This window comes from Halichoeres trimaculatus, unplaced genomic scaffold (assembly GCF_033239565.1).
Source record: "Halichoeres trimaculatus isolate MK-OKI-2021-1 unplaced genomic scaffold, fHalTri1.1 fHalTri1_scaffold_7, whole genome shotgun sequence".
Taxonomy (NCBI): Eukaryota; Metazoa; Chordata; class Actinopteri; order Labriformes; family Labridae; genus Halichoeres; species Halichoeres trimaculatus.
The window spans coordinates 15694786-15712302 of NW_027437185.1; the positions used below are offsets into that span (position 1 = coordinate 15694786).

Here is a 17517-nt window from a genome sequence, read left to right on the forward strand (position 1 = left end):
GGCCTGTCAGAGGATTACTGCAGACAGACAGAGCAGCAATCCTCAATAACACAGGCCCCAGTCTCACCTTAACAGAAGACATATCAACAATTCAAACACTGATGGTATAGATAAGAGAAATCTCTAAGGTTCCAAAAGAGGGTGTCAATGCATAACACTATTTAATTACATTTCTTTTTTATGGTCACTTAGTGCATCAGGCCTAAAGCTCATTGAAAGATAAATTATTCAAAGTTAGACATCAAGCAAAAGAAAGAGCAAAAATACAAGTGCTCTTATTATAATGTTGCATCATAAAGTATTTTTCTTGGTTCAAGGCAGTGATCATAAAGATTAGAAAGAAATGCTGCAGATATCTACTCAAGCAGAGCAGTAACTGAAACCCACGACACAGGTTTCTGAGTTATCATTTAACCTCATTCTAAGCAGATTTCAAACTTCAAATTTTTATATGTCTTCTTCCACTTTTCAGAAGTCCGGATTGATAAAATCTGACTATTTCAAAGGCTTTCAGTAACAGATGACGAGATGGACAACTTACTCTTGCACTCTGGCCAGCAATAAGCTGGTCATCCTCCGTCTGCACGCTGGTCCTGCTGCGAACATCAAAGTCTTCAGTCTCAAAGTCAGAGTCGTCCAGCTCCTCCGGAGTCTGTAGCGGGACAACAGACGGAGAGATAGGGGTGAAGAAAGGGCCAACCAAGAGGAATAAATCAACACAGCAGATTGTACAAGATGGGCAAAAGGCACGAGAGACAGGGTAGTAAAAAGGCAAGAAAAAGACATAAGATATGAGTGAAGAACATAAAATAATATTGGCATACTACAGCCTTCTGAGCACTATTAAATAACCAACCTGCTTACTATGTGTGAGAAATGCCTTGGCACTGCTGGCAAGGGCAGCATGAGATAAATGTCTTCTTCCCCACAGCTTGGTACAAGAAACTGTAAACTCTAGATGAATTTGTAAATCAAGTGTAATGTGCTGCCTGTGCATTCTGAGCGGGAAAATGAAGGTACAAGCTGGTAGGAAACATATTGGGAGCTAAACGCTTCAGTCCCATCTGTCGCTGCTGTCTGTAAAGAGGCGTGTGAGGCATGAGTTGTGTTCTTCTTGAGTGTCTCTACTTCATCTCTGATCCGTCATATCTTCCCTTGCTTTGAATGCAAAACAAGCAACAAGCAAGTACTCTTCTATAAATATTAATATTCAAAAGAATTTCTATCTCAACAGGTAATGCTTGAGGCAGAGTACAATAGTGACTGACAGGGAAATGTATTTGCTGGTGATATAGGCACAGTGAAGATGATGTGGACAGATAAAGGGGCATTATCACGCCTCTGCCGCTACTTGTGCTTATCCAGCTGTCTCAATACCTCCCTTCTGTAATGGATTTGGAGCCCCCATGTCTAAAAATAGCTGAAGGTCTCTGAATAACCTTACACTGCTTTATGGGATGTAGAGATGCTCTTGTTCTCAGGGGAATAGGAGTTTCAGATACAAAGCTGTAGTGACTCACAGGCATCCCTTTCAACCCAGACAATACGGTGCAGTGGGGCAGAGATATCACCTGCTGTGGCCTGCGCAACAGATAACCTGTGAATGTGGGACGCTCACAAATGATAGCTCATAGTGAGCGCCTGATGGGACAGAACTGTTGAGCAGTGACAACAATAGCCTGTAGTTGTATTTAAAAAAATTCTGTAAAGGCAGCACTGTTACTGTCACAGAAAAAAATAAGATTAACATTATTCATGCTGTAGCAAAACACCTAAATCAATATTTAATTCTGTAATGTCCAACACTGTCTGAAAGCTGAATTATTCAGCTCCATCTGTTTCACCTCTATGTGTCACATTTGAGTAGACAGTGTCTGACGTTGGATGGATAAGAGACAGAAGACTAAATTGAGAGCTAGAATCAAAGTATTGTAAGAACGGGAGAAACAAAGCTTTCTTCTTATCTCGTATTTCTGTCTGCTGCCTGCAGTGGATACGCACAGGGCAGCCCAACAGTAAAATCCCCTCGGCTTTCTGAGGACAGAGCCAGCCAAATCACCTTGAGCAATGGCACCCTGTACAAATCATAAGGTAACGACAGATGCCCCTGTATCTGGCTGTCAGCAGCTCCCTGACTTTGAGACAGTCTGATGTCTGGGAGGCATATTCTTTGATGTCGCTGTAGGTGGGAAAGGGTTCTGTCCACCTGTCAAATATCATAGGGATGTCCAACGTAGGCTGCCTGGGCACCACTTACAGAGGTTAAAGACTTGTCCATCTTTAGTTGCCCCAACCCTACGCTTGTCTGCTCTGATCCCAGAGTGTGCAGCGCATTCATGTGATGTTTTCTAGAAAGAGTGTGTGGGTTTCTGTTTATGTGCCTCTGAGGACAAGCCCTCAAGAGCAGATGTCTCATAGTACTCAGCTGGTTTTTAATATTTCACATTTGTTTGGGCTGAGAGCTGAACATGCCTTGTTTCACATGTAAACTAAGCTACTGTGGAGCGGCTCAGCCAAGCCAATTCCTTTAGATAAAAATTAATGACTTCCTTCAGCACGTCTGACCTTATTACAAACAATTCAAAGTCATCTTAAGGAAGCTGCTGTTCAATATTCCAGAGCTACCCAGTCCAGCAGATGAGCTATTTCCTGCTGAATAATCACCACCAAACCTGTGATCATTACCCCGCACACCTGATCAAGGCAACCTGGCAAACCTCAGGAGGACTGCATCATTTTCTTTTTACGAGAACAGATGAAGTATGAGTTGATTCTCGCCATTATCTGCTACTCAGACTGGCAGATATATTCTGACGGATTAATTATAGGTGAGAAAGACTTTTCATAAATCCTCTGTTATTTTTGACACACTTGCACACCTACACACACCCAACTGGTAGTGTTGAGCCAGCCTCAGAGGCCCAGTGTTAACAGCTTAATCAATCTGGATAACAGGAGTGGAGCAGGGGCAGATGGAAATTGAATGTAGCTCTCTGGCTCGGAGTCGGACTAAAGAATGCTAATTAAAACCCCCATCTTAAATCAATTGCTTATTATAATGTAAATACTTCATGAACGTCTCACTCATTCAGGTCTGTCTTTGTCTGAGCAACATTATTCACAGGAGCACAGGCGGAGCTTTTGAGTAGCGCTGTCAACACAAAATGTGCTGTCAAGACTGATGATTCCAATTCAAACCATTAAAGTGTTGAAAATAATGGAAGATGACATAATATAACCAACCAGCTCATTGTAGCGCTACACAGCAAATATATAATTAGGTACTGTTACACACCAGAAGTGCTCCGAACAAATCCACTTACTTCCTTAAATAAAAAATGCCATTTGGCAGTCTCTAGTAGGTATATGCTATAAAGCCTTAAGAACTATCCATTTCTCTTTACAGCTGAAGTGGCTTTTGTTGTCTGCACATAGTCAGTCAATTAGGTACCCAACTACCATCTGTCTCAGTTATAGTTCTACTCAAGCAAAGGCCATTAACCCACAGACAACCAAGGCTGCTGTTACACTAGATTGCAAGTCTGGTCAATTAGGTCTGCTCTTGCATGAGACAAGTTAATCATTGGCTTCTAGGACTGCACGCATCTACAGTTTCTCACGTTCCATTAGAATCAGCATCTGGTGCACACACCAACAGCTATATATACATACAATTACATTACACCACAGTAACCAAGACCTCTCTCGTAGTTGTAGGTGGGATGACTTCTGTCCAAGTGTCTTAAATTCATGAGCATCAAATAAACCTTGGCCCCTGACCCCAAATCCTCTCCATACTAAATGAATTTTGACCTCTACACAGGGCTTGTGAGGTTTTCAAAGGATTACAGCTTCTCAACGTGGTCAAAGGTAAACCTTTCTATATAAGTGAAAATATCTTGTAGAGAAACTGCATCATGCACTCCAGCTGTTTCAACTTAGTCTGTGTTCAAGAGAGGATAAGATGCAGGTCAAATACTGAAGAGGAAAAAAAATTCAGCTGTTTTGTTAAATATATATGTAGCTTGTCTCAGAGGTGAGACTTAGTGTTTTTGTGCAAACAGAAAAAAACAGAGCTACTTACTCTGATCATGAGGACAGCCTTGCGAATGTCACGAATGCCATCATACACCAGACGGGACGCGTCAATGAACTCATTCTCATCCACCGGCAGTGAGGGGTTTGCACTCAAGGCCTCTACGGCAGACTCCACTTGCTCGGTGAACCGTGGCATGACTGAGGAAGGTGAGACAAAGGTGGGAAGAAGACAAAAGCAATATTGATGAAGACTTACTCCAAAAAGAAAAAAACACAAAGGACACTACAAAAACAAAGAGAGCACAGGAAAACATGCAGACAACAAGGCATGTGAGGGTGGTAATAGTCAAACCTCACAACAACAGAGAAATTATACTTGAGTTAATGAACTCCTCAAAGGTGTGAGTGAGGCTTTACTCTGTTTAGGAGTCACTTTTGACTGATGGATTTCTGCACTGCTGGTCTTCTTACTCAATGCACTGCCTTCTACTCTTGCATAAGAAATAGGGAAGAAAGTGCTGAGGGGAACAGCTCCCATAATGGCCATAACAGAGTTTTCCAGTAGAAGGTTTCACAAAGCTGTCCCAGCAGGCATGTACTTTGCCCTACTGACGATATAATAACGGCTCCAGAGGGCTTTTCAGCACATCTGCATTAGAAGTATTTCAGATTCTGTATTAGGAATTCAGCTTTGGCTTCATGTGAGGAGCATGGGTGCCAGGATGCTGATGTGGAGGCAAAGAGCATGAGGGAGAAAAAGAAGATGATTTTGTTTTAGTACTTTTTGACCTGAAGGCTGCCAAACAAAGCGGTGATGAAAGAGAAATTATTTAAAAATCCAGTAGTGTTGTGGTCGTTATTTATGAAGAAATCAGGATCTTCAACATACAACAGAGAGATATTTGATTACTTCACATAGACAGGACATGTCTTGGGTACAGCTCAGTTGTTTTTTTTTTTTTTCTCAGTGGCAGAATCCTAAGACCAAGTCCAATCATAATTGACACATTTACAGTTATGTAATTTTTTGGTGCTCATTCATTCTGGGTTTTGTTCCAGTAAGCCACCAGCTCAACGTTTGCTATTAGAAAAAACATGCAGTCAGGCTTTAAGATACAGTGAACTAGTTTGAGAAATGGTTATATTTTGTCAATATCTAGCAGTCAGATACTTGCTGGAAATGCTTCCTTGCTCACTGTAAGTGGCAAGCCACTGTTTGTCAAATTTTAACTGCTAAAAACTTTGATCAACACAAATTATTTCAAATAATTTTCCCCTAAAACAACAAGCACACTCTCCTTTTGTTGTCTTTCCACTGGTGCATTTCTGACAGCCACTCAACCAAAAACCTGCTCTGTCATTGCTCATTTGTCTGTTATGTGCTCCTGTATAAACTTAGAGGAGTAAGATGGATGCCTGAGTGACAGGAGACTCACTGTGTGTAGATAGAAAACGTCAACGTTTCTGTATGAAGGGAACTATCAGTTGATTTAAATTGCTTGTTCATAATCCATTACACAAGTTAACTTTACATAACTTAAAAAAACAGATGTAATAAGCTTTAATGTTTGCAGCTTAAACAAAAGCATACCCCATGGTATTGTAATCAAGTTGGACCTAAGCCTCTGTCCCTTTACTTTATCTATTACAATAGACATCTTGTCCAGTCTTAAGCACGAATATCTAATCACAATTGACAGATCATATCAGAGAAGAAATCCTACAAATCAGGATGACTCTAGTTCAAATTAAATCTAAATCTCATTCCTTTTCAGGGGGGCACCAGAGCTCATAACCTCTCAGCTGCGGCAGAGATCCCAGCTGAATTCCAGCCTGCATATCCTGACTTTTAATGGGTGCAGTGTCAAGAGGGCTAAATTGTTCCTAAATCTGACAACCGACAAATCGTTCTGCCATCTTGTTAGCTTCTTTGTGATGGAAGCCGACACGGCTCACACTCACTGCCTGATAATGATACAGTGCAGCATACAGACAGTAACAACCTCTATAACATAACTTGGGTTGAGATATTTAGGCCGAGCTGACAACCGAACAGTGCCTGCTATGGAGATAAGCAGAGCAAGTTGAGTCAGGAGGTTATATCCCACAATGCAGCATTTTATAACAAGTATGGGATTGGCTGTAATCAGGAAATTACATTTTCAAGCCAATTCTTGGAGTAACCAAAACATTCTTCTGCTTCTTAAATGCCATAAAAATCTAACTTCAATTGGTATCCACAGTAAAAGCATCCAAAAAGCTCTCAGAGAGCATAAAAACTAAGCAGACAGATCTCACTGTGGCTCTGCCTGTGACACAAAACCTCTATCAGGCCTAATGTGGAAAAGCTCCAAGGCCAGACAAAGCAGACAGGCTCAGATAATTCAATAAATACTAAGTTTATAATGAGCAATTAACCTTTCATGGAAAACACGATGAGGGGAGGGCTGACAGATAAATATTAGGAAATTACATAAATTATAAAATCTGAAAGGCATGTTCAACCCTCTGGGTCAAAACATATTTATCCAATGAAGGCCCATTTATTTGCTTATGAGTCTACAATAAATAAAAAGTTTGAGTGTACTTTTTCATAAAACCCATTAAAAAGCAAAACTTGCAGTACTTACAGTTATTTAAGCAATGCGTGCATGTGTTTCAAGTTGTAGCCATGTGGATTCTTGGAAATGATATAGGTGTAGAAAAGCAGCTCATCCTTAATGTTTCTATGTTGTGTTTTTTTCTTTACCCGTGTCAGTAAGCAGCTTGGTGGCCTCCAGGACCTTCTCTGTGTAGACTCCAGGTTCATAATTGTCCATTTCAGAGGTGACAACATGGACAACTCTGGCAGCACGTCCTCGAATTGCTCCAGCAGTGCGATCCAACCCGTCAACATCTTTCTCCTGCAGGGCTATGACACACTTATTCACATCCTCCAGGATGTGGTTCTCTGGGGACATAAGACAGTGATGCAGTTAGTAGTGTATATATTGTACTACTCAAATGCTATTTCTTAAAATAATCTATCAGGCTCTCTGAACAAGACTATGTTAGTGCTGAATTTATTAAAGTCAGAGTATTGCTTTAATGTAAAGTTTATGATATTTTTCTGCACTAAAATGTCAGAACAAATCCAAACTGCAAATTCCCACTCATTTTTCAGGACTATTAAATCCTGAAACTGAAAGGGCTGCTGGGATGTTCTCATACACTGTAAGACAGAGAGAACTGAAGACAAATTCTCAGACTGCTTATTAATGGATCCTGTTTAATGCAAATGTCCACTGTGTAAATTACAGCCTGTCCTTGGCTGGAGGTGAGAGAAGTCACTCTGCTTAATGCTTAACGAGAACTCTTAAAGGGTATGCCTGACAAACCATTTGTGTGGTTTAACACACGTGACAGGATGTCAATTTCAGACTTAGTGCTGCTGATGCTTCAGTACTTTCCTCTGTAGATTCCAATCAGCCTTTGGTATGTAAGGCCCTCATCAGGAAAGACAAATAACCCTGGCTCTTTACAGCTATTTCTACTCCCCCTTACAATGCTTTTATTTTCATTGTGCAAGTCTGACTTCATGCTAGCAAGACTGTCATCTACCCAACACTGCACACTGTTTTCACATTTCAAAATACAAATAGTGAATTATCATCCAGCAGAACAGCACATCTCTCTTCATAAGGAGTAAATGAGTACCACTCACCAGACACACAAAGGAAGTCGTCAATGGACGTTATGTCATCCACAGCATCAGTGAGGACGCGGACCTGCTTCTCCCACTGCTCCTTGAACAAATCCATATTGTCCTGGGCCACCTTACTGTTGGGTTTGGCAGCAAGGGCTAATGCAGCATTAATCACCTGTAATCACCCAATTACAACCATTAAAGCTCCATTACAGCATAGCCCTCAGCCACAACATTAGCATAGGATGATTGCATAAAGCCCCTAACTCTCCCACCCCCCTGATGTTGGTACTGCAGCACGAAACCAATTCATCGCTGAGAGTGACTATAGACATGAAATGTTTTGAAGGACTGAATGAAACAAAACTAACAGCTGCTTGCTTTTGGGGAAGAAACATCTGTGAATATCAAGGCTCAGGGTGAAAGGGAGTCATTAGATGAGATTAAAGGAGCGGCGGCGGCATAGTAAAGAAAACTGGCAGAGCTCAGAGGTACAGACGAGGGACGGGTGGCAGACATTGTAAGGATATCTTAATAGATGATAGGATGCTTTGTAAATGGGGCTGGGGAATTACAAACCCCAAACTGTTCAGGGAGATGTGCAAAAGTTGAAAGAGGCGTGGGGGGGTGCACAGAAAGTGAGCGAATCAATTTGTTGACAGAGACACAGACATGGTGGCTGCAAATTATATTCGAGACCAAACAAAAAACTTTTTTATTGAAGGTGTTATTATCTGTGCCATTTCCCTCTTTCAATCTAGTTCTTGTCAGATTTACCAGGTGTATCACACTCTATATCATGGACAGTTGCTTGCATTTTGTTTACCTAAATATAGACAAGTCTATACGGACTCATTTTAGGGGGTATTTCATTCCCTTTATGGCAAACTGAGTTGAGCAGAGGGAGATTTATTTCTTGCCAACACAGAGCCCTGGATTGCAAGTCCAGGTTGATTTTTTGAATTTTATCCTCCAAAAAACAACAACCAAACACTGTGTTTTCAGGTAGAAAACCATAGGGAGAGCATGTTCCTGTAACTGCACTGGCAATGCATGGTAGCTTTTTTATGTTTTGTACACAGCACACCATTTTCTGTGTTGCCCATTTGTCTGCATTTAAAAAACAGATGAAAAAAAATATACAGTGGTATAAACACCAGCGTATCCATACCAAGCTTATTCAAAAAGCACTGACACATAAGCCTGGTCTCTTGTGTGCATCTGGCTAACTCTGACTTTGACATTAATCTGAAAGTAAAATCTATGGCAGCTTATTTCAACTGTAAAATTGAATTTGAAAATTGAAACTGCTTCTAAAATACTTGACTGCGTAGAAGTAGGTCTGAACAATCTTTTATAAAATTTATGATTAGAAGAAAAAAAGGCTTACAAATCCATCATTTTTCTAACAGTAACTCCTAGTGCCTGTATAAAAAGGCAGTGTGGCAGCCTCTCAAAAAGCATAATCAGTGAGCTGGATAGAAGCAGGGGCAAAACAGCCTCATACCTGGGGGCACAGACTTTCCAGTTGAGATGCTGCCATGCGGACCAGCTTCACTCCCTCTTCATTGTTGGAGATAGAGCACGCCAGATTGGCCACCTAAAAAGAAAACACACACATATCTACTTTTTAGCCAGGCGGGGACTGTGAACCAGTCTTATCTTCAGGGAAACAGAGAAAGAGCAACACATAAATATATAATTTATCTTAGATAAGTTCATTATAGAAGCCTGGTTAGGGATTCTTCTCTATCAGAAATGGAACAATGCTGAAATGCAAGTAATCCCCACTGCTGAGGATTAATTTATGAGGCTGCTAAAATGATACAATATGGTGGCACAGAGGGGAAAAAGGGACAAGTGGGAGGGAAGACTGAGCTAAGCTGCTGAGTGATTAGATGAGAAAAGTTTCCATAAAAATAGTCAAAATCTACAAATGTTAGAAGTTGTAACTGGTGACTCATAGACATTGTGGATCTCAGTGAACATATCATGAGGCTGCCAGGTTGCCATTACGCTCCTGGAATCAGAGAGGCAAAATATTCCTGACACTTTCAAAAACGAGTGAGAACCAGAGTGCTGAGCTCAGCAGGTCCCGCTCCAGCCTGCCAACATTTATGGTTTGTGAGTATATTTCCTTGTATTGACCAACAAATCATCTCTGTCGTGATTATTTCTAAATATTCTTTGCATCTTTCAGAGTGGCATTTTGCATCTCCTCAAATGGAAAAAAATGAAAAAAAATTGGGTCAGAGACTGTGAAGATTCCCATTTGTTGGTAGGGATGCACTGGCAACAATGCTGAAACAGAAAGCCTTGGATGTGAGGAACTGTGCCAAAGTGGGATTATCCAATCGACAGAAAATGTGCTAAAGCATAATCAATTACAAAGGCAAAAACACGCTATTGAGCGCATTATAGCAGTGACAAGCCTGACAGGGATTTTTTAACAACCTGTGTCTTATTTTTGTAGCAAATCAATCTGTTTTATTTCACTCACTAATTTAATTGCTAAGATTTGGGTCACACAGCAGCATGAGCACTGCCACCATCACATATGCTGCTCACAAAACCCCAGTTCTACCCTAATATCCCAAATTCTTTGCCACTGAATGGCTTGTTCTGATAAAACAATGAAACAAGAGTGCTTTTAAAACTACATAAATAGTGCAGCAGAGAAAGCAGAGAGCTGGGAAACCAAATCAGTGTTTATAATGAACTGCTTAAAGTTTCTTATTCATGTTTGGGATTGTGCTCTTTTCTCGGTCTCTTCTCTCTTGAGCACATGAAGAAAAAAAGGTTAAATTATAACCCCTACCATTGGACTGCTAATGTTCGCCTTAATGAACTGCACTGGGTTTTGGGATTTGAAGATTTAAGCTGGTGCATCCAGTGTTATTATAAAAGCACTGAAATGTTGTGAAAATCTTTCAGAACAAATTTTCCATTGAAGCACTGGTGATGGAATGAATCACCAGACGTGAAACATCCTCCCCTCTTCAGTCAGTTCAACAAGAAGCGACCCACCCCCATCTTGAAATTCCTGAGCAATTTTGCTGATGAGAAGCACTTATTTCTCAGCGCTGGTGAGGCACTGAAACATTGATATAAACACATTCTGCATCACTATGCAAACACATGCGGGGACCACAGGGAGAACATTCAGCATCCCGCGAGGAGGGGTGAGAGTGCGGGTGCAAAGAGAAAGACGGGCACTTCAGACCTTGTGTTTTTACTTTCATGATCTTTCACATAAGCGTTCTCTTGCTCTCGCCGTGATACCTTGGGGGAAACAGCCTTTTCAGCATAAAAGGACCACGAAGGAAGCCAAAGAAGGAAATTCTAACCTGGATTAAACCAACAGTGCTCTACTCGTCATGCTGCACCATGTTCTTTGAGTGCCAAGGGAGTCAGAGTTTACAGAGTCTGTGCAAACATACTCAAAAATGCATCCGTCTTTCCATATAAACATACACTAACAGGTTATCAGGCTGATACGTTGTGCAAACCTCCCCCCATCTAATAATAAACATTTCACTCAATGACAGCAGCCATGTCCAATCACATGAAATGCGTGAGGATGTGAGATACAATTATGCTGCCTAAGCATATAAAGGACAATCCAATAAACTTTATCCCTAAGGCTTTATCACAGTGAGCCGTTTTTATCACACCATCTCTTTAACTAACCGAGATGCTGTGTGAGATTAATGTGATGGATATTTTGTATATTTAAATATATGGAGTGACAAAGAGGGCTCGTTTGAGACATAAGAGAAATCTGGTAATTCACTATGCCAAAAATGTCATCCAAAATGATTCATTCCAGCCTCCATGGAATAATATATAAACACTGAGACAGAAAGCTCAAGGAGGAACAGTCGAGCAGGTAAAGACACCATATCATATACATTCCCCCTTGGCTGCCAGAGAAAAGGACAAGAAGGGAGGACGGGCAGGAGGAAAATGTGTTTTGAAATTTCAATGTCACTATTATATTAAACTCAGAGGTTAAGGTCTGTTGTATGCCCTTTTTGTAGTTCTGTGTTTAAAAAGGTTGAAAACCTGATAAAGGGTAAGTCATGCTTGATGTTTGGTCAAAAACGTATTAATCCTTTCAAAGGTAAGGTTATTTTTATCGTCATCTATTAGGTTGTTTGATAGCTTGGAATAAGTCTATAAAGGGCAGTGAAAGGAGAGTTCATAAAAGTATGAAAGCTTTACATTCTGCTTTATTTAGTCACAGAGATACTAGCTCTGAAAAAGTATTTTTGCCAAACACCACGGACTAGAAGAGCTGCTTAAAGGGCCCAAAATGTGGGTCAGTCATAATGTTGCTTTCAAACAAATGTGTGTGAACTAATGCACCATTTGCCTTGAGGCAGGCTACACTTGCACCACTCATGATGTCATACAAGCAGACTCAGAGATTTGTGACATTTTGCTATCCTTACCTCAAAAAGGACTTAGTGCATGAGCAAAACCTATTCATTCCTGTGATAAGGGACAAAGCATTTCTTATTGGGGACACATGAAGAGTATCTGTTTATATCCAAAGTTTTGGACTGAGAACTAGTCGTGAGTTACTAACAGCATCATTCAATTTTCATTCTGCATGATGCATTCACAGGGAAATGTCAAGCGTTTTCAGTCAGAGGTGGAAGCCTGGAGACCGGCTGTGACTCACCTTTTGCTCAGTTGCATTTATGTTGGCTTGCACAACAGGAGGGTTTTTCATGAAACTAATACGAATGTTTGACTGTGTTCTTTGAACAATCGCACGACCAGTTTTAACAAAAGTTTATCCTCTTGATAACAAACAAACCTAATAATTAATTTACAAGTTATTAATACCTTAAGTATCAGGTACTGGCTGGAAGTCAGGATAGTAACACTGAAACCTCTTTAAACCTAATTAAACTCCCCATGATCACCTTTAGACTTTTGTGTTTACTGTGTTTTACCATACTCATTTGGGATACCATTTATTATGAAGTATTTCCAGTTATTTCAAGCTTTGATGTTTATTTCTCAACTCAAGTTCTCAAATTACAACTTCATTAAACCTGCAGTTTTAATTAATTTCCTTCACAAATGATCTAGGTTTGGCCGACACAGCAAAGCTCTTCAGTGGTGCTCCTCAGATATGTAACTGTCATTCTTTATTTATGTAACAAAACTTCCTTTAGCTGATGAATATTTTAATGAGCACTTGACTGAGCCTGCAGTTGAGTTTCACTTTACTGACACAGGGACCGAGCAGGTGATAATACAATATGTTTTTTAAAAGAGTAAACTAAGACAATCAGGACGAGTACCACTGTTCAGTTTTTGAAAGATCATTAAGGGAATTATTTTTCTCTTCTTGAAGCACAGCACTTTGGATCTAAGGGTAACAATGTGGAGCATTTTTTATTTCAATGCATGTCATGAAGTTCATTGTAAGAGGATCTCCTTTACATCCGGCTCCATTTCACAGCTATAATCATGTTTTTTTGTATGAATCATCCCTGAGTTATTTTCAGCCAGACCTGTGCCTCTTTATGTTCGCCATTGAAAGTGCTATGAGCTGATGTAGTACCCAAGCAAAAGGGATGTCAACAAAGGTCATGTGCTAACGTCACTTCTGACACTGAAGCCTTAAGAGCTACTTAAGGGTCTAGTCCCAAGTGCAGTCCCCTTTTACCTCCGACGCTTCAGCGGTTTCCCCAGTGAAAGCTTATGCTGGCCTGTTTTTCACTGGACAAACCAATCAAGCCTCATTCACGGTCATCTGCCCATGGGGAGAAGTCACTCTCAAATGTCAGCATATGATGCTCTGATGGAGGCATTCAAGAAACTGAGGGAAAGTCTCCTAATGAGAGCAGCTGATGTTTTATCCTTGGTGCCAAGTCTGTCGCTTTACACTGACCCTTGCATCTGTAATCCTGTTGCTATGTATACGACATTTTCTCTGTGAAGACGTGAAACCAGCCAGAGAAGAAGTAGGATGCAAACAAAGGTCACTTTCATATATTCATTCTTTGTCAGCTGCTTTTGTTGGTCAATAACAAGTGGTAAACATCAATATTTTGCGGCAAGGACATCTTTCCAAAGCAAACACTTATCCCTGAGCTGCGGTTGTTTCACTCCTTCAGTTCTGCTTACAAACTTGATCCGTTGCTATAACCACATAAAGCACTGTTCTATTTGTCGGCTCTCCACAGTGTTACAGCTTCAGATTAGAATCAGCATTGCGTTCAATTGAAAAAAAAAATGCTGTAACCAAGTCTGTGTGTCTCTGTGTGGGAGTGAGCGGCAGACATACACAAACAGCAGAGTAAATAAAAAAGTGTTGGATACCAAAGGAAATAATTTCAATGTTTACTGCTTTGTTTTCTTTGGGGACAAAAGATCCCAGATTGCTGTTTTCTGAGGCACTGTAATCCTAAACTTCTATCGTAAGGGAATATCTGAGAGCAGAGCTACAGTGAGAGAACAGAGACGTTGGATGAGGGCTGATGATTGCCAAGAGCCAAGCTAAAATGTCCACAACAGACAAAAAGAAATGCTTTGGATTCGAGTCACATCACATTTTGACTGAATTCAATTTCTAGATTACCTCGATCAGCTTGTTGGCGTGTTCACGGAACACCTGGGCATATTCCTTGACTTCTTTCTCATTGCCATTCTTGGCAGCTTCAATAAGGACCAGGAGGGGAACGTTGGTCTCCAGGAAAGAGTCAGAGACATGGTCCATTACAGCTTTACGCAGCTGTGAAAGAAGATATTTCAAGCAAAGAAGAAAGGCACAGTTAAATAACATATTGCTTGGTGCATATGCGCTGACACGCTCAGTACAGCTTGTTGACCTGACTACAAAATACTCCTTTCTCTCACATTTAAGACAGACACCCGCCTCCTGTGAGATAGCCTGTCAACCCAATCAGCTGCATATGAAACATTTCTGGTTAAAAATAAAACATACTTCACTTTAAATCTCACAGAGCACACAAACTGAAGGTATGTGAAAGATAAATAGAGAACGGAAAGAAAAACAAACCTGTCTGCGAAGGTCTCTGGTCTTCTTTGTCATCCTGTCGATGGCTGTGTTGAGAGCATCACTCCTGTCCTTTCTTCCAGCCTGAAACACAAACATGGGGAAGGGAAAAAAGTAAGTTTGTGGAGTGAAAACTATGTTTCCAACATATTTTCAGTTTGTGTTCAACTGTGTATCACATCATTGCAGTCGGTTATTATCAAAAAAAAAAAAGTACATTTAAAGCATCCAAATCAGTAAGTTTTTCCATCAACAGAACAGCTTTAGTGAGTCCTAATGTAACAGGAGATTTTTACACATTAGGGATTAAAAGGCAGATAATGTGAGAGACAGCCTCACATGAGCATGTGTGACTGGAATTCAGATTCTTCAGAGCTAACTGGTATGCAGGAGCCATAGCTGAGACAGACCTATCTGGTTAAGTTAGATTAAATGGTCCGATGGTGGATGGTAAGACTTTCTGAGAATTTAAACTAAACTACAAAGATAGAAATACCCATGAAAAACAAAATGTATCTGACGTCCCAGTAGCCAATGACAACCAAATCTTATCTTTTTTGTCTCGGGTCTCATATTTGAATATTTGTACCAAATTTGAACATATACCCTCCAGGCCCTCCTGAGATATTCACATGAAGAGATCTGACAGAAGACACTGCTGTAGTCTGCTCAAAAGTGTCTCCCCGCATGGGGTCAATACATCATGATGGTGGGTATGCTGGATGGTTTGTTTGTTGGCTTTGAATACGACTGAATACTCCCGTGAGAGATGAGTCATGTTAATGGCAAGACACAAAATAAATATAGTCATTCAGCCATCTATTTGTATGTAAGAACCAGTCACTGTAATAGTGTTATTAGTACAGCTGGTGTTCTGCAGATAGCCAGCCTGATCCATTTCTGATCCTTTTATTTATCGTAAACCGATGTGCTCTGGGTGGACCAGCTGTCAAACGCACCCCATTGCCCCTTGTTAAAACACTGGAATTATTTTCTAACTCTTAATATTGAGAGTGGTGAATCATGCCACAAACAAACAAATAATAGCCAACAGTTTCAATTAAAAACACAAAAGAGCTGAAAGCATGCATCAGAAAAAAAGGAGCAGCAGCTGCCTTTGGTTAAAAAAACGGCTGATTTGCATTGTGAACAGTGCTATAATTCACCACACCACACCCTCTGAGTGCTGCTGTGGCAAACTGCATGAAGATTTAAATCTGAAATTTTATTCATGCAGGGATCAAGAGCGATCCAAATCCTATTTGAGCCTGTCTGCCAGGCAGCTTTCTTCATGGGTGTTGTACAGGACAAATATGGAACATACTGCAGTTAAGCACTGATGTCCACCTGTGATTCAGGCGACGGTTTCTAATGAGGATCCAAAAGCTGTGGTACACGTAGAAATTAAAAAGCTGGGTGAGGTGTTTCAGGATTTTAAATTTTTAAAAACTAGGACAGCAAGAAGAAAAAAATGTGGTTTTAACGGCCCATTCTCTGTTTCCTTGTATTGTGACACCTTTGCAGCCTTAATATTTAATTATACTTTCATTGTATCATATGTTATGAGGTCTTCAAGGTCTTACTTAAAAAAAAAAACACCAGAAATGTCAACCAGTTGAAGAAAGCGTTCATTATATGGTTTATGACTAAGTTCGTCTTGTCTCGTGTGAGAGTTAGCTTCTGCTAAGCGTTAGCACAGAGACAGCGACGGTCTCTGGGTTTTTGCAAATATCCATTTATTGATTACCCGAAATGTTTAAGTGTCACCCTCAAAAAAACTACTTCATCAGATATGTTTCTTCTCACTCCAAAAGAAAGATTAATGTTGAATATGCAGGGACATCATTGCATACAGAGTAGTCTGCAACAATATCCAGCGACACTGTTGCAGACTAGTCAGTATGTGAAAGTCCCAGTAAGGATGGAGGGATGGAAAGAAGAGAGAAGACAGACACACAGATGGACAGATACTGGAGAATAACGCAATTAGAGCTGAATTAGATGAGCAGGAAAGGGCAAAAGAGAAAAGGCAAAGAACTCATTGGACTCTGGGCGGTTCCTCCTCCTTATAGTGCTTAAATCAACTGCGACATAACACTATGGTTGGTGGTGGCATTGACCTGCCCCCTCCCCCACTGCCCTTTGCCCAATGGGGGGTTGTGTACATAGTTAGGGGCCCCGGAGCTTCAACGGCACTAATCCCCTGTGATTTTGTGCCGGTTGGATGCAGTGCTGTGGTGGGGCTTCAGTCTGCATTGCCCCTACTCTTCTCAATCCTATTTCATTCATGCCTAGCCTATATTTCATTTCCACACCAGAGGCTTCTAAAGCACTTCTTCAGGTGCTTATTATGGAGGCAGTTTCTCTGCGGCATCTTTTTATGATACTCAAGTGAGACTCTATCCATCTCCTTTAGGACAGATTTAGGAACATCCTGTTTCGACAAAACCACCAGTCTATTGGATTAAGGAAAAATTCAATGAAAGGAAAGTATGCTCCAAGATTCCACTGATCCCACAGCTCTGAGATACTGTTTTTGGACATCCCACAGATTTTCACGCTTTTATTTTAAATTCATTGAATATATCTGAATTCGAAACCTAAAAGCACATCTCAAAAGAAAAGCAATGCCCATCATGTCTTGTTAGAGTTACACATTTTATTCCAGGTGGTCCCACTGTCCTTTACTTCAGTGGGTAGCAGATGTAGTCTAGCACAAAGTAAGTGGAAGATGACAGCAATAGGGCTGCAGCTA

The 17517-nt window shown here is 40.6% G+C and overlaps 1 protein-coding gene across 3 annotated transcripts in view; it reads right to left on the reverse strand.

Annotated features, from left to right (window-relative positions):
• ctnna1 (catenin (cadherin-associated protein), alpha 1) overlaps positions 1-17517 on the reverse strand; it is an 81973-nt gene that overhangs the window by 25843 nt on the left and 38613 nt on the right. For all 3 annotated transcript variants that reach the window (XM_074673455.1, XM_074673456.1, XM_074673454.1), the window contains exons 8-14: positions 14766-14846; positions 14325-14477; positions 9231-9323; positions 7742-7898; positions 6788-6988; positions 4085-4236; positions 542-652 (exon numbers count right to left, since the gene is read on the reverse strand). In XM_074673455.1, coding sequence (XP_074529556.1) covers positions 542-652; positions 4085-4236; positions 6788-6988; positions 7742-7898; positions 9231-9323; positions 14325-14477; positions 14766-14846 — 948 coding nt within the window. The remainder of the gene's footprint in view (positions 1-541; positions 653-4084; positions 4237-6787; positions 6989-7741; positions 7899-9230; positions 9324-14324; positions 14478-14765; positions 14847-17517) is intronic.